The sequence below is a fragment of the Xiphophorus maculatus genome, chromosome 5 (assembly GCF_002775205.1).
Source record: "Xiphophorus maculatus strain JP 163 A chromosome 5, X_maculatus-5.0-male, whole genome shotgun sequence".
In the NCBI taxonomy this organism is placed as follows: Eukaryota; Metazoa; Chordata; class Actinopteri; order Cyprinodontiformes; family Poeciliidae; genus Xiphophorus; species Xiphophorus maculatus.
The window spans coordinates 11,230,989-11,258,274 of record NC_036447.1 but is presented as its reverse complement, the minus strand read 5'-3'; the positions used below and the strand labels follow the sequence as shown (position 1 = coordinate 11,258,274).

General features: G+C 38.3%; 1 protein-coding gene across 3 annotated transcripts in view; it reads left to right on the top strand.

The window, feature by feature from the left end:
• Nucleotides 1–4,188: 4,188 nt before the first annotated feature.
• Nucleotides 4,189–27,286, top strand: part of atf7ip (activating transcription factor 7 interacting protein) — a 32,237-nt gene continuing 9,139 nt past the window's right edge. Inside the window, exons 1-7 of one of the 3 annotated variants that reach the window (XM_023333917.1) lie at nt 4,189–4,840; nt 23,693–23,745; nt 24,498–25,013; nt 25,136–25,541; nt 25,868–26,046; nt 26,134–26,271; nt 26,360–26,431. In XM_023333917.1, coding sequence (XP_023189685.1) covers nt 24,504–25,013; nt 25,136–25,541; nt 25,868–26,046; nt 26,134–26,271; nt 26,360–26,431 — 1,305 coding nt within the window. In that variant the 5' untranslated portion in view covers nt 4,189–4,840; nt 23,693–23,745; nt 24,498–24,503. Of the gene's footprint in view, nt 4,841–19,932; nt 19,953–23,692; nt 23,746–24,497; nt 25,014–25,135; nt 25,542–25,867; nt 26,047–26,133; nt 26,272–26,359; nt 26,432–27,286 lie in introns of those variants that run through there. The other 2 variants (XM_014472514.2, XM_023333919.1) reach the window with 2 other exon arrangements.

The window sequence follows — 27,286 nt, the reverse complement described above, 5'->3', positions numbered from 1 at the left end:
TTTCGCTTTCTGGACCAGTTTGTGTTCAAGGTTGGGGGATGGAAAGGTGGATGTTGGCGTATGCTCCTACAATAGAGGCAAGGTGTGGTTAACTGGTATGCGTCTGTATCAGATTATCCCAGTATGAAACCATGCATGATTCTGCACGGCAGGAGAAAGCTTACCCTGCTAGATAGATTGAACATCACTTCCTTCTAACAAATAACTATGCCTCCTTTGTAAATATTGGATGCAAGGTTGTAAATGGGAGGCCTTGGGACTTCTTGGATCTGCTATGCAAAAATAAATGAACAAATGTTTCTGTAAGTTTTAGGTTCTTCAATATAATGCTAGACAATATAAACAATTATGTGGCATAATAGCCCATCATTCATTAGTATCTGGCACATGAAAAAAAGATGAAAGCAAAGGGACCGCAGTATTTCATTACATCAACGTTTTTAAACTAAATTATATTAGTCGCATAATACTGCATAACACTGTTGTCTGTCATCACATCTAAACAGCCAGAACTCAAAAAATACCCTTGTAAGCCTATTTTATGCTTTTATTGTTTGAATCCATGTCTGCCTGAATCCTCCAGCTATAAAATCGTGACACATCAGTCAGGAGGTACAGGTATTTCTCATTCTGGTGCAAAGCTATGTTGACAACCCAAATTTTAGTAGCGTTATTGCAGAAATTCATGAGTTTATAGTCATTCTTGCAAACCTGTTGGATAAAACCTGTAGGAAAAGATTTTAAAAGAAGTAATGAGCAGAATAACAAGTTCATCTGGATATTTGTGGTCTCTAAAAACGGGTTTCATCTCAAGTTATTGTCTTTGTGTTATGCCACAGTAATACATTTACAAAATGAAAACGTGATTACAATGACTGGCCTACGTATTCATTTTATTTGGGGCCGTCCCTTGAATCAGATGTGAGACGTAAGTATTGTTGTAGGTGTAAGCGGTGTAAGATGAAAACAAGGGGAGATTTTCACTGCTACAACCTCTGGGTTTTAGATACATATCTTTTCCATTGTACAATACAGTACAATAACAGGAAAAAATATCCAGTGCTGACAGAAAAACTAAAAACATCTTACTTAGTGAGGATTACTTATTGAGTCTTTTCTAATCGTTTGAGGAAATGTCCTAAACAAACATTGCACTGCATTAACTCAGTAAAAAGAACATTACACTATTTTGTGACATAAAAAGCTGTTGTTGTATTACTAATAGAAGACATGTAGCTTACGTCTTTGCTTTTCTCTGCTTCTTCATAAAGTTTTTCTTGGCCTCCACAATTGAAAAATTCAATTTTAATTTCAAAGGTGTCCTAATGTCAGAAAATAGATCAGCTGGCATTTTTGGGTCAGGTTAGAGCAAAACGGAAGTTGTTTTGTCAAATAAATAAATAAATAAATAAATAAATACCATTAGTCAAACAAAATGACTCCCAGTGAATAATCTGTTAGCATAGTGATACCCACAGTTTCAAGAGCCAATGCATGTTTTAGTTCTTTCCTTAGTTTTCTTTCCTTTTACTTAGTTTAACAAACATGAAGGTTCGTTAGCAGGCTTCTGTAGAATTTTCCAGCGCCGACATAAACTTCAACAGTTTCTCAATGCTGAGAAGATTGTTGGACCATTTGAATGGTCTCCCAATCTCCCAAGGGGGAGATATTGAAAACTGGTAGGCCATTGACTCTTAAGGACTGGAGCTGGACACTCATAAGTTAGCTAGTGCTGGTACTAAAGCTCTTGATTCAAATGATAAAAAAGGTTAGGACAGATAATGTGCAGGATAAAGATGACAGCTGTTGTAGCATCCACACAACAAATATGGTCTATTAAATTTCTGATACTGACATTTATTGTTTGCCAAGATTGTTAAACCAGTTGCTGATAAGCCTGTTCTGCTAAATTAGCACAGATCACTCCCAACGCTCCCAACACACTTTTTTGGCACTAGTGGCCTTTATTGACAGTCACCAGACAGGAAATGCACATACAGAAGACAGGAAGACATGCAGCAAAGGTCAGGAATCAAATAGCTGCGTTGAGACCTACATCCTTAGCATATGAGGTGTCTGCTCTACTGCTACACCATGCAATGGCCTACAACCGATTTTTAAAGAAATTAATTGGTATAAAAATCACAGTGAACATCAGACTTTACTTTTTGATTCCAAAATGGCTCATTCAAACTTCAAGAGTGAATTAGCTACTGAATGTGGATATAAAGTTAAGCAGAGGTGGTCATTTCCCTAAAAAGACTGAAATTTCATTTTTTGAAATGTGCTATGCTAAAGATTTTAAGATTTATAGCGTTATAAAACTAGATGTTTGTCATTCATAAAAATGTCAACAAAGAACTTACCTGTGATTTCTGAATTTCTTGAGTCTTTGGAGGAAATCTGGAGATGATCAAGTCCTTTCACAAACAAATAATACCTACCAATAAATTCAGTCTAAACTGGACTCAATGACTGGTAACACTGAAGATATATGGGATGGAAAAATGTGCCATGGTTGCATAGACAACATAGCTAGAACTGGGATCTCATTCAATTTGAGAAAATTCTGGGTTACAAACATCCTGCCTTCGCACATGATTAAATATGGTAATAAATGTATAAATATGATACTGAAGGCATCATTTTGAAAAAAAAAACGTGTTCTTAATTTTATTTTTCCTACTCCTTCCACCAGAAATGTGAAAACAATGTACATGGTTTAGGGGTGTCCAAACTTTTGCACAATACAATATTGTAATTGTTTGCTGTTACACTCGCAACATTGAAGCATTAATAATGTCCGCTTCTTCCTGAGCACTGACATTCAATCAGCTGCCTTATGTGTGCTCTAGCGCCCCCCGGTGGTTAAAAATGTAATGACTGTTCATTTTATATATTTTTTATACACCTGTAAAAGCAGAAGTTAATAAAAAAAACAGGACAAATTTACATCGCTGTAGATAAAATATAGCAAAAATAATGTAAGCATTGAAAACATTCAATCAGCCAGCCACTGTCAGCTGAGCAAAACGATTTCATCAGGTTAAATGTACGACAGGAAGTTTGGATTTTTGCTATCATTTTTTGTCCAATTAAGCATGAACAAGTAACAAGTGCTTAATGTAGTAACGAGAACAAAGCCAAGCGTGTAATCCGTAGGAAAAGTTACCTCAACATTATTGACCTTGCTGCACTGTAAAAATGTTGCACATGGCAAGATATGGAACTTTCTGTAACTTTAAACGCAATATGTTGCAGCACAACCTGGCTGGATTTCTTGACGTATGCAGGTGACTTTGGAGCTTTGTGGGTTTAGAAAGCTTTTGCCTTATCAGGCTTGCACCTCAGGTCTTGTCTGAGCTGGTCTGCATGAATGTGATTGAGGAAAAAAAGCATTGGTCATTGAGAGCAGAGACTCTTTACTGCTCCTGGCTAATGCATGAACATGTAAAAAAAAAAAAAAAGTAATAGCTAAATCAGACTAAAGTAAGTGCAGATGTCTGGACTACTTAGGGTAAGCAAAGATAGATATTTTTTTTAATGCTTGTGATCAGAGAATCTTCACTGTCTACCCTCTGCTGGGCTTTTGTGGTACTGCAGTACTTCTTTGTGTTAGTGAGTCAACAAAATGGCTGACATGTGTAACTGTGCCATGATAGATAGCAAGAAGCAATCTCTTGCAGCACAAACACGACAGATCTGACATTTTTAAGGTTTTGACTAATTTTTTTTTCTTGTGATCTTGCTTTTCTGTAGCCTCCCATGAGCTCAGAGTAAGGACTCAATCATCTGCTTATTCAGCTGAAAAAAAGGTACCAACACATGTCCTCCACAATTTTAGATTTAGTACTCTGCTTACATAAAAATTAGGCTGTATATGTACATGTATATGTGCTTTATATGTATCGTGTCATATAAGGCACAGTTTTGAGTAACAACAATTCTGAGTAAGCGAAGCTCAACCACACTGATCCAGATATTGGGAACATGAACACACAAGACTAATGAATCACAGTCATAGTACTGTCATGTAGGACCTGAAACCTAATTATATCACAGGTGTGGTGAAAGTTAGTTTTAGAACATTTCTGAGGCTGTTGCTGGACTAGCTCCTCCTCCTTTGTTTAAATCCCTCCCCCTCGGTTTAATCCCTCCCCCTGAACCGTTTTTCTTTGTCGTGGACAAATCACACACCCCTCCCTCTCCGTGCTAATATGCAGCTCCTCTGCAGTTTGTCCTAGCAGAAGTCTGCTCTGTGTGGCTGTTTCTACCATACTGCAGCTGGGTTGCTCCAGGCTGAGGTTGCTGCTGCCGAGTCCTGGCGGATCAACTTCTAGGAACCGTACCCGTGACGTCGAGGAGCTTCTTCATACGTACCTTTCCGGTTTTAGGTACCAGCTTTGGGATCTCCGACAGTATAGAAAGACTACGAAGAGGAGATTAAAAAGGAGGAAAAAAATCAGGTCGCGACGGCTGATCGACGCGGACGACTTTCCGGCGTTGCCGACCAACCCCCCCCCGCTCCCGCCACCGACAACTGACGTCACAACGCAGCCGTTGGTTTTTTTTTTTTTTTTTTTTTTTGAGTCGTTTGTGCGAAAGGAGGAGGAGTCTATTTTTTTTTCCTCCAAGAGAAGCAAAGAGTCGGAGTGGAGTGTACCGACTACAGCACAACATAGAGCTGCGGCTTTATTTACCTTGTGCATGTAGAAACCGGTGTCCTGCAGCTCCATCCACACTACATCCTGTCTGCACCGTTCTGCAGAGAAGCGGACACATCGAAGTCCAAACTGAAAATAACTCAACACCACTGGACAAGACGAGTCGGTGAGTGGAGGTACTGCATGCTAACCAAGCCTCACTTTTTTTTTTTTTTTTTTTTTTTTAAGTCAAGAGGCTTTGTTTTCTCCTGTTTGAATTTACAGTCAATAAGAAAATATTTTTTGGCTAACCATTTAAAGAATGATCTGTAGAAGTTGTCATTAGCAGCTAGCGGTAATAAGAAATGTAAATTAACACACTTATCACAATAGCTAAAAACTTAAATATATATTAAAACATGTTTTTGTTATTTGCACTTTTATTGTTATTATTATTTAATGTTTTGTTTTTAAATAGATTTGCTGTATCATAAAGACTTTTTACAGTGCAGTTTATCATTGCTCCTAGCTTTAGCGAAAAACAGCTATGAGTTCCACAAATTCCGTTTTGAAACTTTCCTCAAATGTTGAATTTTGCTATGAAAAATCGTACTTTTTATTTGTAATGTCATAACCAAGGAAGCTGGTTCTTTTTAAAAATATTGTCAAGGCGGATATATTTGTGGGCGGAGCCTATTCAGAAAAAATTCAGCTGACCAGTTGTCCTAGCAACTGACACTAGGCACTCTAGTTTCTTCTGTTCTGATAACGGCACTTGTGTTTGAGTGTCTTTGCTGTATCTGACTGTAGGGGTTTACTTGTTTAATATTTGTGCTATTTGGTGTTTACATGTCTAACTCTGATGTCAATCCAGATTATGGCTTGATTTAGGTTTCTGTTACTTTTTGAAACATTATAACATGCTAGTTTATGCTTTTTATCTGAGATTAGCATGCAGAGAAGAATATTATTGATGGATTCTCTGGTTTAAATACTTACAGTGTTAACTGTAAACATATGTTGTCTCTGATATAATTGTGTTTTTGTGAAATATTTAAAGACCCACCCCTAACAAGTCAGCATGGCGGGTATGTTGTGCTGATGCTAAAACAAGCAGCAACCCCAACCAGCTCACAGCACAAGTTACAGTTGAGTGAAGAGACACACAGGAGAGATTTGTGTCCATGGATTTTCTCCATATACTTGAATTTAAAAAAAAACTAAGGATTTATAAAAATAAGATTTTTTTTTTTGTCCCATTATTTCCATCTGTCAATACGTTTCTGGAGTGGTTTTTTAAGGTTGCCCCTTTTTTTTCCTCTTTGTACCCAAAGTAAAACTTAATACACATGAATATCTTCATGTGGCAAAAAAACAAATATGACTCAAATATAAGAGGAAATAGCATGCCTCACTGTATGTTGTCAAGGTCCCCTTTTGGCCTGAAGTGGTACAGGCCAGTAATTTTCCATGAAGCACATTGCCTTGAAAAGTGGGTGTGGCCTAATCTGTATGGTAAAACTAGAGCTAAGCAGTTTTTTGCTTTTAATATAGTGTTTCCTTATGAAGTTAGAATGATTTTTTTCAGTTTTAGTTGAACTAATGTACAAATGAATGAGTACATGCTTCCCAAGGGAACAACAGAAGCATGTTATTAACAAAGCTATTGAATCACAGTAAAATTGAGAACAGTTCAGTTCTCACAATTGAACTCCTTCGTCATAGTTTTGGTACTTGAAACTGGTCTAAACTTAATCTAAATTGGTCTATTTCAGATGTTGTTTCACCTTTTGGAAAATGGTACAGCCCTGTTTCTTGTTTCACCTCCCCCACACCTCTGTTGCAGTGCTCACATGGTGCACTTGTAATTCATTGCAGTTTTTTACCCTGCGGAGGTGGGAGCAGTCTTTAAAGGCACCACCTACATTTTTCAAAACGTCCATGAAGGACTTAGTATTTCTTAGTTTGTCAGATTCATTTAGCCTCTCTTTTAATACCATTAATCATAGATTTTCTACAATTGAACAGTTTTTGAAGTTAGCTGTATTCAACTGCCAAATAAGAATGAATCGAGAAGAAAGCCTTTGCTATTTAGAGTGAAATCAAAATATTAGTGTATAAACATTTATTTGATCATTTGTAGGTATTTATTATATAACACTGATAATTATCAAGGAGTGTATTATTTTCAGTTCATAAAGTCTTATAGTGTGTTTCTTAGCTTTAATGAAATATGTGTTGTAATGCTTAGACTATGTATTCTATGGCCTTCATAATACGTTATGGTAAGAAGTAATATTGTTGGCTTGCTTTGTATTTCAGTGATGTATTAGATGGACAAATCAGTGTGTGTGTGTGTGTGGACATCAGAGAGCTGTTTTTACCTTTCCCCCAATATTTTAGAAGGACTTCATTTACGTAGCACTTTTCTAGACGTTATCTAAAAGTTTGTTTACATAAGACTGCCGTCTGGTATTTTCAGGCCTAAACACTTGCTCTCACAAAACTCCGCCTATTTACACAATGCTCCTCCACTGAGCTGCAGTCTCTAGCTGAGCTCCCGAACTACTTCTTAGTCCAACACTCCTAGGATGGGTTGTAAATGGCCTAATAGAGAAACATTTTGTGATGACATGTTGAAGGTGGAGTGTCGGAAAAAGTAGTAGCTTCTTAGAAAGACAGAGACCAATTACAAAGTCAAATTTCTTTCAAGTTATGTTTCATATGCATAGCGTTTTTATAATAATTGAAGTGAACATAGTTACTTGATTGTGCTGTAAAATGACACATTACTGCCCTTTCAAGTAGTACACACAGTACTCGCCGTGATTGCATAGAAGAAATCCTGGTGGGGCGTGCCGTGGTGACGTAAGGGATAGCGCGACCCATGTTTGGAGGCCTTGAGTCCTCGACGCGGCTGTCGCGGGTTCGGCTCCCGGACCCGACGATATTTGTCTTCCCCCCTCCCCTTACCCCTCTCCTGTCAGCCTACTTTCATATAAGGGACACTAGAGCCCACAAAAGACCCCCTGGAGGGGTTAAAAAGAAGAAAGAAAGAGAAAAAAAAGAAGAAATCCTGGAGCAGTATGGTCGGCCCATGTGGGCTTTCACACCTGTAGGGTACTTTATACCTCTGCGGGGGGTATTCCCGAAAAGTTTCAAAAAGTGTCGGTGATAAGAGACTGTAAACATTGGTAATGTGTAAATTAGTGGCTGAATTGCAACAAAAATGTTACGGTTTTAATGAAAACCAGATCCGTTAGACAAGGGCCTAAACTTACCAACTACTACAAGCCACATTTGTCACACACAAATTGATATAAAATTTAGGGGTTCAATGCCACACCCAAAGACACGTCGGCTATTTGGGACAAGGTAGTTTGAATCAAACTTACAATCTCCTTTTGGCAGGCTATTCTTGGCGAGTAAGCTACAGCTACCCCAAGAAATTTAAGATTAGGCATTTTCTGATACCATCTCAATTGAATACAACTTTTAGGTTTATGAAAGCAACGCTATGGATATGCTTGAATTTTGTCCTCAAGGATTTTCCTGTATTTCTGCCATAAACAGTCATCTTTTGTTTACATTTGGAGCAGAGGAGACGTCACACAGTGTGCAAAGGAGAAGTTGGTGTGAAACAGGATTTAATAAGATTTTAAAACAAAGACAAAGAATGGAGTTATCTTTAGGATCTTCTTTTTGCAATTAACATTAAGATAGTTAGCATATCTCCCACTGCTTTAAATTAATTACCTGTATGAAGAGCCAAATGTGAAAAGTAGGAGGCAATTTTAATGACTACTGTTTTAGATCAACAAAATCCCCAGCCTATAGTACAGTTTTACAGTTTTTTATGTACATGGATATAGGCAGTGATATATCCATTTACATGTTTTTTTTTCTTTAAGAATTTGATGTATACAGTGAACTACTATGCTGATTAGGGATGTAGTAATACAATAATCTCATGATACGATATTCTGATCACAATATGATATACACTGCATATCACGATATTTGGCAAACAATACAATTCAATATGATTTGATGCACTTTTACGATTTTTTGCAAGATTTTAGAAGGACAGTGTGATTTTAGTTACATTTTGTGTTCCATAGACTTGGATTTAATTAACTGAAAACTGATTAAAAGCACCAACTACACAATACCTGACTCTGATTGGACAGAGTCTAACAGTCTACAGCTGGACAAAATTAATCAAAGATGCAGTGACTAAATTTGTTTCTGTCATTTAATTCATGTGGATTTGACATAAAACTCAAAGTATCCAGGAGCTGAGTGGGGAGATTATCAGCCTCAGTAGATTCTCAATATGCAAATGACTTAACTTACGTTTTTCTTTTGGACATACTATGGATGCATTTTGGAGTAAAAAAAGTCTTTTGGACTATAGGGGAAGGCTTTTCTATCTTGGTTCCCAGAGTTAGCCGTGGCTGTAAGCTGTTTACTGCTAGCTGCTGGGGGAGTGGTTCTGCCTCACCCCGTAGTGATCGACTCCCTGCACCTGCACAGCGCCGTCATTCCCCTGCCTGGATCTCTGAGTAGGTGCCTCTCAGACTGCCAGGATCTCATCGAACTTTCAGTCTCTGATACTCTTTGTCAGTTGCTAATAAGAATGATCGATCTCGATCTGCCATCGTCATCATGGCAATCCTCACTGTGCCCAGACTGCCGCTGCGGGTTTCCCCTCTTCGTTTTCCAGCTCAAAACAGAGCGACATTGCCTGCTGCGTGTTCATTCTTCAGGTAATCCTTTATATACAGAACAGAAACCACTAAGCTAAAAACAAATTACGAAGTGGATGCCATAGTTGCTCCGATATCCAAACTTAGCATTAATTTCCCGATCTTACTGCTTTTGCCGCTACTCTGTTTGCGCCACTACTCCGTTCCGCTTCTCTTTCACGGTTACTTGCGCAACTTTACTTCGTTTCTTAGCAACAAAATACAGCCCATCGTTATTTATTGAAGATTTCAGATTTCCAAAAATAAAGGAATCTAATGTTGCATTTCGTTTTTTACGTCATTCCCTTTCACATAACCGGAAAAGCCGGTTTTTGACATTTCTCTGACATTCAAAAATATGGTTAACTTATTTTAGCATAACTCCGGTTTACTTGGCCTATTAACACAACTTAAAAACTGGTGTGTAGTTTATAATGTGCACTTTAAGCACAAGTTGAAAGTGAGACTGGGGGAGGTGGAGTCTTGCTCCTACACGTCACAACCAAGACATGTTAAAAAGACGGTATAAGCCTATGGACCCCTCTGGTTTAATGTATTAATACTCATGGATGAAAAATCGATACCTTCGGAGGGGGGAAAATCGATAAATATTGCAGAATCAATATAATTATACAGCCCTAATGCTGATCAGATGGACAATGGAAGATCATGTGGTGGTTCTACTTTGTTTGCTGCGATGGACTCCTGCTACATCAGATGCTGACTGCTTTGAATTGTACTGCCAACTTGTTCCACAACAACCCATAGAGGTCACTGAGTTGTGACTATTTACCATCGAGGATCAGGGGTCTAACATTGTTGGGTTGACTTCATCCCCTATTTCTTAAGACATTTTAGTTGGTAAGAAACATGTATATCACGCATAGACAGGATTTTCTGAAATATACAAGGTACTCAAACACTAATTTACAAAGCCTTGATAGAAGCTCCAACTCTTACTTGGGATCAGATTTGGACATCACTATTATAGTATACAAAAATTAGGGGTGCACTGAATTCAGTTTTCTGGCTGATCGCCGATTACCAATCTTTTAAAAAGCCTAACTTACCGATTCCAATTTTGGCCGATACCATTTTTTTTGTCTGAAATGTTGCTCAATATATCACGAAAGTGCTGAATTGGTAACAATGGGGTGACTATTGTTAACTTTAATTCTGCAGACATGACCTGGTCGGCCGGTTTGTCAGTCAAACCTCTCTCACGGGATAAAAGAAAAACACAGTGGTTGATTTTTAGACTTTTGCCGAGATTGTTAACATTGGTGGATAAGATTGGCTTCATATGTAAAAATCGTCCAATCACCGATCTCCCAAAATTAACTAAATCGCCACCGATAAATCGGTGTACTCCTAACAGAAATATATCCAATGGTCAATGCAATGCACACAATCCATTTGAAATTTCATAGCAGCATCATAACAAATATGATGTGGACATCAGCAAAGTCAAAAAAAGTGCTAAAGAAACATTAACTATTTTGCGGGACTGTTACTTGTTCAGTTTTTGGCTTTTTTTTAAATACAATGTTAAAATCTCCAAATGATTTCTGAAATACTATCCAAAGTCATTGTCTGTAGAAAAATAGACAGTTTGTGTTACACCAAATAATGATGGCAATAGTTGTTCATTGATGACCCTTACACTCAGTCTTTGTATTTGCAGATTTGCTAAAGTATGCCATTAGTCATTTTTAGCCGATGCAAGAAGGTCAGAAGCAATGTGGAGTTCAGTTTCCTGCTCAAGGATTGACCTGGCCATTTCACATACGGCAAATTTTCCTTGAATTTGAACTGGCCACTTGTTTATGAATATTTGCAATAATACCATAGAACTCAAATGTACTCCAAGAAAAAAAAAACTTATTTACTGATTTGAATCAGACAAATTTCTTGTAGAGGTTAGATGAAGATTAGAAAATATAAACTTGAAAAGTTTGCAACTGTAGACATTAGCCATACAGCAGTGGTCCCCAACCACTCCATACTTACGACCCCCCCCCCCCCCCCCCCCCCCCCCTCACCGGTCCGCAGCAAAATGGCGAAAGGCTGACCGGTCCGCGCGACTAAAAGGTTGGGGACCGCTGCCATACAGAGCCGGATTGCAAACAGCAAAGACGATGTCTTTGTGATCTTGTTTCCAAACAAAATAAATCACCACCTTCTGATAGATATTTTTGGTTGCCGTAATTCTACCCTATGCTTTGACATCAGATGCCAAAGTGCACCCAAAAGATAAAAAGGAGTCTACGTAAAGATGCATTGTGTTCAGTGTGCAAGACGAGATGGACTGTGACAGGCGTCCCCCTTTATATCCGTTTGTTTTGAAATTGCAAACAAAAATCTGCAGATGTGTGAAATGGCAAAAAAAAACAATGTATAGAGCTCTTTTGGTTAAAAACACCAATTTGTCTTGTTTCTTTCACAGTAACCAGTCAAGTTCTGCAACAATGTGTGCTTCTTGTTCTTTAAGTCGGCATTTCAAAATCAGAGGTGCGGCCAGATCCTCGATGGTCAGAGTGAAAAATTGCATAGACTGAGCTTCCCCTACCTTCCATCTAACACATGCTCAGTCAACTAGACTCTGAGACTACCTCCATTACCCACCACAGCTTTGACCTTCCATTTTACTCCAGTCATTTCACACATGACTCTAGCGTGAGAAGGAGTCAGAAATAGGGATGGGCAATGTGGGTTTATACGTTTACCTAGAAATTTTGTGGTGTTTATTGTAATAATGTTAAATTGGATGGTGAGTTTTTTTTTCAAAAGCCTACTGCAGGATTTTGTGAGACTCGCAATAACCCAATCACTTTGTATAGTCAATATTGGAGTTAGAACAGTATCTGCAGAAAGAAATTTCCTGCTGGTGTAAAGCACTTGCACATTTGTTCCATTTACGAATCCGTGGATATATTTCATAGAGTTTTTTTGTTGGTTAAACGATTTGTCATGAATAACATAACTTATGTAATTTATACATGCAAAATCTATCAAAAATAAGAACAAATAACTGCTTTTATAGAACCAAACTTAGCTGGCAAGAGAACAAGAAAGCAGTGCAAACTAAAATCTTGAAAAATATCAATTCGAGACAAATTCTTTATAATAAAAGGACTAATACAACCAACCCAGAATGGCCTCAAAAGAAGAAGAGGCTAATCGATAGTGAAGAAATGTTGGAAGAGCATGTGATTTGTACAGATAAAAATGAGATAGCTTATCTTTTACTTGTATTTCATGCACATGTTGAAGCTGGCCTTTATCTGGAATGCATTCAGCCTGCTGAGGGGGGAAACGACGCTTCTTAACCTAAACCTCAATGTGAAAAAAGTTCAAGTATATTTGTGATGGGTAACCCAACAAAAAAGAAGAGAGAACGGGTTTAGAGAGATTTGTAGTTTGTTGCATCTTCTTGGAACTGCTGAGATCACAATACTGGTAGCATAAGCTTGAACAATCTACAAAGACGTACGACGTTCACATCAAATAATTGGAACTACATAGTTTTAAAACAGATGCAGCTTCCAGAGTTTAGTTTGTCTTCTAATGATTGTGAAATCAAAGCTTCCTGCTCTCTCTTTTGAGGTGCACAACCATCCAATACAACCCCCCCAAAAAATCGTAGATACCAGGCTCTATCAGTTCTGGTGTGCACTGCTGTTTCAGACTCTAACTAAGCTTAAAATTGGAACATAATTTTCTATGAAAAGGTACTGTTTCTAAGTAGGCATGTTTTTAGTTAAAATCTTGTCCTTTTAATGGTAACTTTGCACAAAAGTGAAAAGTTATTAGTGGTGGCACAGTCCAAGCATTCGGTGTCATTAAACCAGAGAAAAGCTCAGTCTAGTCTTGACTCAAGACAATTGTAGAAAATCATTTACTCTTTGTTTGCACACAAAGCAAGAGGTACAATAGTGTAGTATCAACAAAGTATCATCAGCATAGCACAGCAATTTGGCAATAGATGTTTCAACATTGCAGTGTTAAACCTACTAATGGATAAAAACAAAATGTCAGAATTTTTTTTTTTTCTGTTGTTTTGGATTAGCGCTATAGTTGTTTCAGACGAGTGTTGTATGCATGACACATTGTGAGATAATGTGTCATGTACATCGTCTGCATCAGGTTTTAATCTTGTAGTTAGGTCTAACATGTCTGTAGGTTGATGTTCTCTATATCATGAAAGATTACAGACAATGAAGAAATTACATTTACATTTTAAATACAACTGATCTTTGGACATTGCGTATAATGCAAATTTCCCTAAATGTATGCCACCTGTTCTAAATATAAGTTAATAAATGGGAGGGGAAAGTAATCAAAATAAAATTGGCAAGTTGATCTGATTTAGAAAAATGACTGTCAGGAGAAGGAAGGTTTGGAACAACAAGAGACGGCCATACGCAGGCCTGTGCTTGTATAGTCACCGTAACGGAAACCCTCTCAGCAGCGGCAGCCATTTTCTGTTACAAGCATCCACTGCAAGCAATCCATCAAACTAGAAATGGAGGCTGGGAAGCATGTAGCTGAGGCTAACTTTTTTAAACTAATGCATTTAGTTTAAATCAGGAGGTGTTGGCCAGCTTTTCACAGAGAAAAGATCCGTGTGTGTTTCATGCAGAAGGAGAAAAGGCAGCATGGAATATTGGATTTATTTTTATAGAGAAAACATAACTTCGACGTGACAAACTATAAGCAGAATAGACAGAAATATAGCAGATTTTTAGCTACAGAGACTTAATTAAAATTTCATCCAACAGCTCAGGGCGAACGAGCTACCATTTCAAGGCTAAGGGGTAGAATGTCTACCAGTTTAAGAGACCTGTAATTTACTGGGAATAAATTCATCCTAGACTCAGGCTGGTTGAATTTTAATTACAGTGTAGTTTGTTTAAACAGCTGTCAATTTGTGAGACCCCTCTACAGGTCTGTCTCTCAGTTGTAAGAACACCCTTCTGTTGAAATGGTGTAGTCCATGCTTGGCAGTAAACCTCCAGCGAGGAGCAGACTGCAGGTGTGGGGGATGGGTGTTGGCGCTGTGTGTCTGGCTGTGGACTTAGGCTCTGACTGTGTAGTCCTAGCTTTAGTTCTCATCAATCAGTGTGACTTAGACTGTGGACACATTCAGAGATTGTTCTAGGTGTGATAGGCTACTTTCAGAGCTAGAAACACAGCGGTAAGATTTATTAGTTCAGCTGTCAACTAAGAATTTTGTTTGTTTATATACCGTAAGGAAGCCAAGGCTAACCTTATTTTGCATCAAGATGTTTCTTTTGATTAACATATGTGGCCTTTTTTGAGCTATGATACAAACCTCTCTCTGTAGCGCATGGCTAAAGAATAATCACCATGTGCATGCTTGATTCACATGGAACCTTCTGGCTCTGCCCTCCCCCTCCTAGTTTTCTTCCCCTTTTTCCTTTTAGCCTGCTGTCGCTGCTCTTCGCTTTTGCACAACAAGAGCAAATCACGCGTACAATACTTGGGCAGTAGTAGGCTAGGGAGCAGTGGTTTTAGACTGCTGCTTTGCAGTTTAATCATGTTATTTTAATACTTTGTCAGAAATGGTCATTATAATTAATCTGTAATTTACTTATCTTGGATAGATCTTATAAGATGAAACGGAAATCAGTCAAGTGGTCGACAAATGTTTAGTAACATTTTTTACCCCCAAATAACTAATAAATATTTCAGTAATATTAGAGAAAATTTCATTTAAGTATATTTCGCTACAAAAGCGCTCCGAGGTACATAGAGAAAGACACAAACGGATGCACGCAAGGGAATGTCACAAAAAGGAAAAAATAATCTGCTGCATTCTCCCTCCATGTTTCCTGTCTTTGAGTTTGCAGCACAAATAAAATGCCTGATCCTATGGGAGAGCGTAAAATAAAACTGGTTGGGTAGTAATTTTTACCTGATGTGATTAGATTATGACTTCTCTATACAGTGTTTGATCTGCAGTTGCAAACCGACTTTATTCTCGCTCAAATTAAGGCATTTGAGTTCAAATTGGTATTCTGTGATAGCACAAAAAACCTGTTTTTGGAAATGACTCTCTTTCAGACACCAGAAGATTATTCAGGTGGATCTCAATAAGTTAGCAGTTGACATCAAAAGTTTCATCATACAATGAGTGATATATTTTAGGTGTTTAGATCTGGTAATTTTGCCGACGCCTTACAGTTGATAAAAAAAACACCATTGTATTTCTTGGGGAATTGTAATATTACAATTAAAATAACTTTAATGCAGAAATGCCCTGTTATGACTTACACAATCATGGGGAAGAAGGTTGATATCATCCACAAATATGGTAAGCTAGAGCAAGGGCTGCATCTAAGCATAATTATAGAAAGTTTAGTGGAAGAAAAAAGTGTAGTTATTAAAAAAGTACACAAAAAACAGATGTAGCAGCATCTTAAGTGGATTTTGTCATATTCAAAAGTGTAGGGGATATTCACAATGTCCAGACTCCAGGTGGTGTCACCACATGCAGATACATCCAAGATACGGGTTACACTTTACATTGCTTGTATTAAGTCCCATCTGAACGAGAGATTACAATAAAAGTCTGTTTGAATTGAATTACAGAAATCCACAAACCTTTCGTAGATATTCTAATTGACTGAGTTGCACCTGTATGGGAATTATCCTCCTTTCAAGAAATACTTGAGTACAAATTCCTAATAATCAGTCATAACAGATTGATTCTAAACATATACATCTATACATCTATTAAACAGTTTCAAATCAGTCATAATGCTTGTGTTTTCTAAACATGCTGATTTGTTCAGATTGTCAGATTGAGGCGGAGTGTCCTTTTACATGTTAGTCTGGCACAAAGTGAACAGCCTGACTGACGCGGTTTCCCTTTCACAGCTATAGGCCAGTCAGGTTTAACAGTGGACTGAGTCACGTGTTCATAAGTTGTGATCGAGAACCAAATTTGTTAGATAAAAAGGAAAGTGATGTCATTAATCGCTTTTTAGACTTTTTTAGTAATCTCAATAAAATGTAATATCCGCTGGAACTGCAAATCAGATGATTTTAGTCAAGTTGATTGGCAAGGTCAAAATCACTGGAAGCTGATCAAAATAATTTTTAGTGTGTGGTGGGAATCAACACGGGTCACTTTGATTACTAGGAATCAGCGGAATCAGTTTGACATTACCAATAAACCCCTTTAAAAAATAAAAAGAAAAATTGCGTCCGACACGCACTGAAGACTTCAGCTAAACCGAAATAAAGGTTTTGCTTTTTTTGTGACAGACAGGCATCATTTCCCAGCGGCTCTGTGCTGCTGAAGCTAACGCTCTATTGGAAGCTGTGGCAGGCTGGAGAAGCTCCGTGTTGCTACGCACAGCAAACCGGGTGGCCATTTTGAGTCTCAGTGAATCCAGATGCCAGCAGTCAGGGTGGGGGAAGGGTAGAGCGTCCGCTCTGCGCAGTGTAGTTGGAATGCAGTGTCTGCCCTCAATAGCTGGTTGATTTTATTTTTGTCCACACTGCATTTAGCCTTCTTGGATAATTCCTTGCATTATATCCATTATTGGTAATTGTTTATTTTAATAGTTTAGTTTATCAGAAATAAACAGGAACTTGCTCTGTGTCCCAGTCCCAAGCAAGTCTGTGTCATGTTTACAGTTGGATACACTGGTTGAAGCACCTAAAACCATCTGAATAGGAAATAAAATGTTCTATTTCCTTCCTCTGCTATTTCTTGTTTTACACTAATAGGTCTAGTACAGCTTGGGGTCAAATAAGCAGGAATATTTAAACAGATGTTACAGGTCAACATTCATGTGGTCTCTCACAACAACAATCTCTAAAGCAGGAGTTTAGTTAATCAAAAATAACATGCAAAGATAACAGTATTTGCTTTAATCCTGTTTGGTTGTTTTTGTGGGCGGAGTCAGTAATCTGATCTGCTTTTGCTTGTGCTTGGCATGCTGTTCGCAGCAACACTGGTGGCCATTTTGTGTTTCTACAGTGGCAGACAGAGAGGAGGGGGGTTGGGCAATAAATGCACAGCTAGTTTTGTTGTTGTTGTTCGCAAAACGAGTGTTCTTAGTGAAGATGAGAAATTACAAGAAGACAAATTAAAGTATTTTTTAAATGGAAAGCTCAGATTCATCGTATTCATCCAGCGTGTTTATTTCTGAGTCTTCAACATATTAGTAAATGGGTTTAAGAATAAACTAATCTTGACACTGAATTGTGACATTTTAATGCACCAAGTTATCTGCCTATGAGAAGTTTAAAATTAGTATCTTTGATCCTGTTCGTAGAAAGGATCCACCCTCTTGCTGGAATGGTTCAGCCTGTTTAACACCAACCCCTCCCTGCTGTTTGAGAGGCTGGGCAGATAGAGACTCCTCAGTGTGGCAGGCTTTGCTTTGGGGGTTTTTCTTCCCCACTTACTGCAACTAGCCTCCAACTGTGTGGCTAATATGCATCAGTTGTTACTTGCACATGTAAGGAATGCTGAGAGAATGAGTGGAAAAATATGCTAATGTGCAAGGAAATGATTTAAATAGACCTCTTAGGACGTTTGATGCTACCTGTTTGGTTTAATCTAGAGATTAGGTGTGTTCCTTCATGGTGTGTGTGAAAGCAGTCAAATTAAACTGAAAGTCATTAAAAGCAGTCAAATTGCCCATTTTAGTGCTGTGTTGCTTTTTTTTTTTCTTTTCCCCTTCGCTTTTGTCTGTCACGCCCCTCCCCCACTCGTTTTCCCGCCTCCCCCATAAGAGTGGTACAGTCCATGTTTGAGCAAGAGAGGCTGTTCCAGAGACACACAGGCTGTGTGTGTAAGAGACAGAAAGGGTGGGAGGACTGTGAGACCTGGGGGGGCAGTTGCTTCTAGATTAGGTGTTGTGTGCCTCTGCAATTTAGCGACGGCCGTGCACTGTTAGCTATGCTTCAACTTGGGTGATTTTTGCGTTGCTGTGTCAAATTGAAAGTGGTTTATGTTTTTTCTCTTCCATTTCTATGACACATTAAGAGAATTATTAGAAGGGTTAGAATGTAAATTATTGTTGGGAAATTGTTGTTGATAAAATAAAGCACATTCCGATTAGGTAATTTACTAAAAAGAAAGTTCTTAGAATAATTTTCAGTGATCCACCCTGTTCTGAAAGACTCGGAAGGCCTAATAGTTTGAAAATTTGGTGATATTTTTTTCTGCTTTGTGGTTGGAATATTTGGATTGAAGCAAAAGGCATTTAGAGAACAAAACTGGTTGTGGGAGGAACCAGAAACCAAAGTCCTCAGTTCCATTGTTATTTGTCAAGTCTAAACATAGTGAACTGAATTTAGCACTAAAGGAAGGAGCCCTCCCCAATTCTTGAGCACATCTTTGTATTTTTATACTTAAATATCTAAATCTCCTAAGCTTCCAGATTTGGAAAAAAAAAAAAATTACAAAGTCCTGCTGCTGCTGGTTGGAGAGAGAGAAAAAGACACCACTTAAATTTTATCATATTTTCGAAAGATAACTCTGCCAGACAATGAACGGTTTGAGCTTCTCTAAAAGTCTGTCCCTTTGACATTAGCTGTAATCTGTAAGAGACCTTTGAGATCAAATTGCCATCTGACTAAGGTTCTCTGTAGTCCAAACAGAGACCGTCGGTGCAGTGACAGAACTAGGCTGAGGCTAACATAATTAGTACTCAGTACAGTGGCAACATGTGCTCACTTTATAGCACATAGTACTTTAGCTGATCTCTTTGTAATTATGCAGCGCAGTGAGGCATTATTTGTTCCAAGGACTTCTTTTCATTTTTAATTGCATAAGAAAAATGAATGCAGCTCCGTCTTCCGTCCAGTGAAAGATCATTTAAACACACTCAAAATTTACAGTGATATCAATGTCTTTGTCATAACGGTAGCAGGTTTTACAGTGATTTTCTTGACCTTTTTACTCATGAAATTACAGTTGACTGTTGATTCTTTAAAAGACAAATAAAGGACAAACAGTCACCCCTCCCTCTTCTAGCCTTTTTTGTCAGAGTGGTACAGTCCGGGCTGGGTGTTATTTCCATACTGCGCACTATTTAGTGCTAGAGGTGGGGGATGGGTGTTGCTATGCAACGGGCTGTGCAGTGTACTTCCCCTCTGTCTGCGCACCGCTAGCGATGGCTGTAAGTGATAATCACCAGTGTGCACTTTAAAGTGCAGCAAACACAATATTCAGGTATTTTTTATACCTGCAAGTGTATGATTCAGTTATAGCAAGTGACAAAAAAAAAGGAAAAGATTATTCAACTTATACTGTATGAAGTTATGCGGCATGTCACAGAAAGCACTGGAGAAGAAAGTTTTGTGTCTGTTTGAAGGGATTTGGTGATACCCAGAATGCTATCACTTTGACTACACACCCTTGTGGAGAACACACCCCTGCTAGGAGCAACATGAACTGGTCCCAGCTGAGCCCCTCCCCCTTTCTTTTATATTCTGGGGCCGCCATCTCAGCTGCTCCCAGCTCATACAATCAGCAAATAATATGGAGGGCCCTTTCCCACACATCCTGCGGAAGGTTGCCATTTCTTTTTTCAAGCATGCTTTACATTTCTGCCTCATTGAAATTGATTTGTTCTTCCTGTTTTAAGGTTCATGTTTTAGCTAAACCTTTAGAGTATTCTCTAGTAAGATTTTTTAAAAAAGGTTTATACTTAAAGTTTGTACTTTGTTTTTGCAGAAACCAAAGTGTTCAGATTAGGTGTTTTATTTTTATTTTTCTTCGAATTATTGTTCTTGGGAATTTCCTAAGTAGATGCAGTCACTTAGCATATTCCTGCTGCATATGAATTATATTATGGTGTATATGATGTTGTATGTGTAATAAACCTACAGGTGGGGGGTGGGGTCACATGGCAACTTTTACAGAGCTCATTAAAAATGTCTGCCCAAACTGGATGAACTTGATGACCTACTGAACAGCTTTGGATGTTTAGTGAAATTGCTGGTTGCTTTTGTTGCTACTGCTATACTTGCATTCCTCTTCTTCACCCTCACAAATCTGTGACCTCAGTTCCTGTGCGGTTTCTGTGTGTAAAACTTGAAAATGTAGGACTTCCCTCTATGTACTAAATGACTTCCATTTGCATTAGTATTATGGAATGGTACTTCTGAATACAGTAATCAGTTACTTACTTTATTACAAACACTGAGAAATTTTGGATCCCATAAACTACAAGATAATAAAAATAGGTAGTAGCTGAGTTGCTACAAAGTTTAATTCTCTTTCATAACTGTTTTGAATGTGCAACAAGTCACAACAAGCTAGGCACCAAACTGCAGAAAATCTGTACAAAAAGCAGATATGGACTGAGACATCAACTGGGTTGACCAAAGACAAAGTGATTGGACCTGAATGTTGACAAGCCAGTCAAAAACTAAAACTAAGTAAATAATATCGGTTACTTTACTACTACTGTGGATATCTTCTTGAAAGGAACCATAGGTACTTTTGAAAACCTCTACAAACTAGGGTTGGGCGTTCTGGCTTAAAAATAAAATCAAATTTTTTCTTCATACCAAGACTGGTTTCCAATTTTAATAAAAAACATTTTATTTTCAAAAACCTGGCTTTATTCTCAGTAATCTATTTTGGGAGATGACCTGAATTCAAAGTCCAGGTTAATACAAGCTGTAAAATATGCTTGTGAAACAACATGGTAGGCCCTCGGTGGACTGACTTTACTCTGTGCTACGGAAGCCCAAGGAATGAATTGGTAAAAAAAAAAAAAAGAAAGAAAATTACAATTTCTCAAAAATGTAATTTTTATGAAAAGAAAATCTGGTTAGTTAATAAAATTGACTTATTCCCCTGCTCTACTATAAACATTAGAGAAGATACGGTTGATTCAGTAAGTCGTATTTTAATCGACTCAGATCGCACAGCTTGAGAATGAATGCCGACACTTGTAGCATCCTTACTCACTTATTTACTGCTGCACAATGTCACATTTTGAACGTGTCCGCAACATTACTTCAAGGCTGTAGACTGTTCATACTAACCTGATAGCAGGTACATTTAAATTATATGCACAATCATGTAAAGTTGATCTTAGCAAAAAGCAGTTAAACAAAAGGATCGGGAGTGTAAATGTAGCTAAAGTTTGCCATTTTCAGTATCAGCTGTGTTAAAACTGAGGTCAGCACAGAGACAAGCTATTTAAAAGGATACTGTGCCTTTTAAATAGCCTGATATGTCTATGGTACACTGAAGCTGAGAGAGAGCAGGACTTAAAGCAGGGTAATAGGAAGGCTGGATGCAAAGTTTTATTTAAACTTTCAACCCATTTCTGCCACCAAGTAAGCTGGATTTAAGTGTTGGCAGCATTTTAATAAATCTTTTATTTTGGATTTGCACTCTCTGGGGAACTTGCACAGAAAGTGCAATGCTAGCAAACGGCTGATTCTAATCACTAACATAAGATGCTAAAATTGATATATTTCACACCCTCTTTGAGATCATGTACACAGCATCTCAGATTGTTGTCCCAAACAAGTAATTTTCTGTTTTACACAAAGTTACTACAACACATACTAAATGTTGCAGCACAAAGTACAAAAAAGAATGACAGTAGGGAAACAGAAGACCCTTTTGGGTTGAAGAAGACATTTTCATACCCTGCGTTTACAAGCTTACAACATAATGAAGGGTTTATTTTTTTCTATTAACACAAGAAGAGAATATCTTTCTTTGTCTCCACCTTTTATTGATGTCAGCATTTGAGCTTTTCTAAATTGTAGCTGTTTATTAAAAAAGTAAAAAAAAAATAGGAAAGGTCAGCATCCCTCTCTCATCTGCACTAAAACCTGATGTCAGACTGATGACTTTAGTTTAGCAAGTGAAACAAGAAGGAAAGGTTTACCAGCAAACCAAGCTATCTCGAAGGAAACATATCATGCTTTAACAATATTAACTTGCAATTAACATGTCTAACAATACAATCTGGTGATTTTTCTGGTTCATAAATAGCATGCAATAACTTTCTCACGTTTCTAACTTTATTATCTTTCCAAAGTATTGTTGCTGGTAAGGTTTTCTGATTACTACAGTAATTTTAGGGTTAATAGCCATGTCTCTAATGAATTTAAGAAAGGACTCGTACTAGCTACCAAAACAAGACGTTAAATGTTTTGAAAAATTATATTTCAGTTGTTTTCTTTCTGGTTGCTGATCCCTTCTGCTCAGCAAGGAAACCTTATTATACACGGCTACGCTGCAACCCAATCCATCTGACAGAGTCCTTTTTCAGCTAGCTACAGATTTCAGCTTAACAACGAACAGCAGAGCTGGCAGCCATTTTGAGTTTTTGCACTGAATCCAGGCTCGGTTATTGAGGCCGTAGGATGGGGGAGGGGAGACAATACGCTCTGCGCAGTCTGCAATCAGATTGGAATGTGAAGTGGAACATTGATCATTCTTGCTATTTTACATCGCTGCATTTCTTAAAGGCTGATTATTTTTTGTCTTAAACATTGTTATTGTCTTAAGCAACAAAAAAATGCCTCATTTTTGAGGCAAAGATTTTATAATCATTGCAAGGAGTATGCTTCCAGTGGGAGAACAGAGCAGAGATGGTTTAGGGTGTTGAGCGTGTGCGCCAGCATCCTGCGCTGGTGCTTTACAGTGTAAAGTATACACTCAGTCCTAGTACTTTTCCACATACATAGAGCTGCCTGCAAAGGTGCAGAAGGCTAAATCAAACATTGTTTGACTGTAGCGGCGTCACATGACCGAGTCTGCTGCAGTCCTACAGATCAGCAATGCAGAAACGGTAAAGCTAACCAACTTTACACAGAAAATGATCAACAGAGCCAGCTTTTAAACCTTATTCCCGCCCCGAAGACAACAGAAACCTTTAGCTCTGCTGTTGATTCCATCGCATTGAACGCAGTTTTTTGATTTTTTAAATACGGGAAGAAAAGTCAGCATTTGATGATTATGTCTCAACTCTCAACATAGAGATAAGCCTTGTCTGGTGTTTGACCAAATAAGAAAGTTGGTCATTATTAATAAAATGTTTTTTGTTTTTAAAGCATCTCTTTGCTGCATCTCAGCAGAACAACACTTTATATAGATGTTGTATTGACCTTTATCTGTGTGCTACGTTGTTAGAAGCTCTAAATACTTTAATACATCTCTTTAGGATCCTGATGGATAATTTTATTCAGCGGAGCTAAATTTAGGCTTACATTCTAATTTGTTTGATATGTTTGTTGCTAAGAAAATCACTTAAAGAATCTTTTTTTTTTGCTGTTCAGGTTGTCGACAAAGCTGGTGTTAAATCCATGACCAAGAACCTTTTGGTTTGAAGGTGAGTCCCAGATTAAAAATCTAATTTATTTTGTTAGTATTGCTATTTTTGCAGGAATTTCCTTCATCACATATATTTGAATGTAAATCTAATGAAAAAAAGAGCTCTGTTATATAGGCTCTAAATATGGAGATTTAGAGCAATTCTACAACTAGCCTTCGTTGTACCGTGTGTGGGGAAACAAAAACCTTGTACGGAAAGCCTTCCATGTTTTGCATAACCTCTGCTGCTGCAAGGACTGCCCCAGTTAGTCCGCTCTGATTGGCTGAGGATTCCACCAATAGCTGAAGGGGGGGATGGAAGGAAGCCTGGGCTACAGCTGCTGTTTCAACTCCTGGATCCGGGCTTAGGTAAACAGGAAGTTGATAGCCCAATCCAAACAAAATTAGGATTTTAGACTTATTTTTTCTTTTTTTTTGTTGATAGACTCAAAAAACAGGCTCTTACTTACTGAGATGCTACTTTTGGTTCTGTCTCTAAAACAGTGACAGTGTGGATCAGATTTTAAGAATCTGCCTGATTTTACTTGAAAACTGAGAAATCATCTGCTGAATACTGTTTGTTTATTCCGAACTGACTGGTTCTCAGAGCTGTGAAGGAACCCTCTAGAAAAGAGCAAACAAGAAGGTAGAAGAGCTCCACAGTGACCTCTAGTGTTTTGGATCAGGCTCTACAGCTGTCAGGGCGTAGCGTACAGACTCCTGGGCGGAACTGACTGGTCCAGCCTCTGATCTATTCTTGTCACCTTACAGGAAGAAATGGAAGTTGTGACAGAGGAAAAAAAGAAAATTTTTCGTGCCAGGAAAACCATGAAGATTAGTGATCGTCTGCAACTGGAAAGCCTTCACAGCACTTTACTGAACTCTGCTCCGGGTCTGTCCGGCCCGTCCCCACCGCCGCTGGTGAATGGCACGCATAAGGAAGACGGGCAAAAGGTTGGCGACAAGGAGCAAAACAGTTCCTCTGACCCCAACTCTCCTCAGGCGGCTTCCCCCGCCACTCCTGGATCCCTGAGTTCGCCGGCGCCCTTTCTGTCCCTGAATCTGTCACCTTCCCCGGGCTCTTCCCAAAGTCCCAACCCGCAGGAAGAAGCTATGTCTCAGTCGTCGCTACCACCCTCAGAACCCCACGATGCAAAGAAGATGGACAATGAAGAGAAGAGAAGCTCTTCACCGTCCCCACAAAGCAAGTCTGAAGCACCGGTGTCTGCAGAACATAGGGAGCAAGAGAAGGAAGACACTGATGTGATTCCAGTAGATGAAACAGAGGTAAATGCTCTGAAGTCATTGACATTTAAAACACTTTATCAAATATTTAGCTAAATTTAATGGTGACTTTAAATTTAACCATTAATATATTGAATTCATTCATTGTTCATATTCTCATTCAGGAGAAAATGGCTGCACCAGAGGAACCAGTTGAGGAAAAGGACTCTGACAAACGCTCTCCTGAACCATCTGCACTGTCTGAATGTATAGAACCAATGGACGAAGAAAACGACTCAGCAAATATAGATTCTGAGGAATCCTCGTCCACAGCGAAACATGAAAAACCTCCTTCCCCCAGTGAGGCACCCTCCGATTCTTCAACACATCCCCCTGCGTCTGGTGAGGACAAACGACCAACAGCTGAAAGCAAAGAGGAAGACAGTAACAAAACCTCTGTTGAGAAAGACTCAAATGAGGAGAAAAAAATGGAGGTGAACTCAGTGAAAGTGGAGTTCAAAAAGGAAGAAGGTGATGCTGGACAAGAGAAAGGACCAACTCGACCATCATCCACCCCACCTTGTAACACAGGTATAGAACAGCAAATCATAACAGCTCCTTTTATTCCTCCCATATAAGACAAATAGATCTGAAGTAAAACTGCCATAAGTGTCACCTTAAACAAATAACATTCTGGGACAAGCATGCCTTGCAAAAGTTATTTTTGTGCGTGTGTTGCATGTTTGTGAAGTGAAAGATTTGGTTTTCAAAGTTTTTTTTTCAAAATATTTTGCTGCAAAGTTTGGCTTCATTTTTTGGGGGGTATGTTTCAACTAGCTTTGCATCTACGGTTTGGATGTAGAACAACAACTGAGCCAAACAGGGTCATTACCAGTGTGTCTTTGTTTCACTCACAGATCAAGGGCAGAAGAGCTCAAACTCGGGACTGAAGCGCACTTTATCAGAGGGAAATGAAAACGATGCAGTGACTGTGAAGAGAGAAGGGAAGAGGCCCAAGATTGAACACGAGGAGCTGGAGGCCCAATTGGAGCTCAAAATCACAGCAAAAGCTGGCAGCCAGCAAAAACTGGAAAAGGTTTGTTTTCTGCATCTCTTGGGCTGGCAAAAATATTTCTCATGTTCATGACAAATAAGCTTACAGATTATTTATTTCCTTTCTCAGATCATCCAACAGCTTGTGAATGAGCGTCTGAAGATCTTGGAGCTGACAATCTTTGACAAACATTTCCAGGAGTTAAAGGACAGAGTAGACAAAATCGACTGTGCCACTAAACACCAAACTGCCATCAACTCACTCCAAGTAAGTAAACGGGAAGTCTTCCGCTTGAAGAAAATCTACAGCCTTGTAACACCGTAAGAAATTGAACTTTTTTATTTATTTCTTTAAGAGCAAGATCGCTCGACTGGCCAAAAAGTTTGGAGAAGCAAATCAGGTGTCAGAAAACAAAAGAAAACAGGAGGTGAGATGGGATTTTCTGCCTTATTGTTTTGTATTTGTATGATTGTTTGTCATACTTTAAAGTTGACATATTTAAAGTATGTCAACTTTAAATATGGTTGACATATTTAAAGTTGTAGTGAGATCATGCCATAAGACACGGTCTGTGTAATTATTGTTTTTTTTTCAAATGGCAACATGAGCAATTGATTGTTATAAGGGGCTGGATGAACACTGCTGTTCCAAAAATGTTGCTATATAACCTGTAAATAGGATTTTAATCAAATTCTCCCAAAAGTAGGAAGAAAACTGCTACATTAAGGCTGTTAGAACATTCTCCCCAAGTAGAACCCCTTTGAGTTAATAAATAATTAAAATATGGCTGGACAATATTAGAAAATTGTAGTGTTGCTACTTCCAACTCATCTTGTGTATCATAGATAAGATAAGATAAGATAAATCTTTATTGTCATTGTCACAAGGGCAACGAAATTCATAATTACCATCATATGTCTTTTGTCGCCAACTAGTTAAATATCATTTGGTATTTAGGCTGCACAATATTAGAACATCTTGTAACAGCGATAATATTAAATATTGCGATATTATTTGCAGTACATGCCCATTTTCTTCTTTTTTCATCTGTGCTTCCTGCTGTTGACATTTTGGGTGACATCATTTGTGTTCAGTGAGCAACTCCTACTTTGAGATTCTGCCCACCTACACATTAGGAAATAAAATGCAAGTTCATAGCACTAAGAATATATTAGCCAACAATTAATGTGGGAAGAATACTTAACTTATTTACTCTACATTCATCCATAAATCTTGTGGTTGCCACTGTAATTTGAGATTTGGTCATTTGTAGGGGTGCACC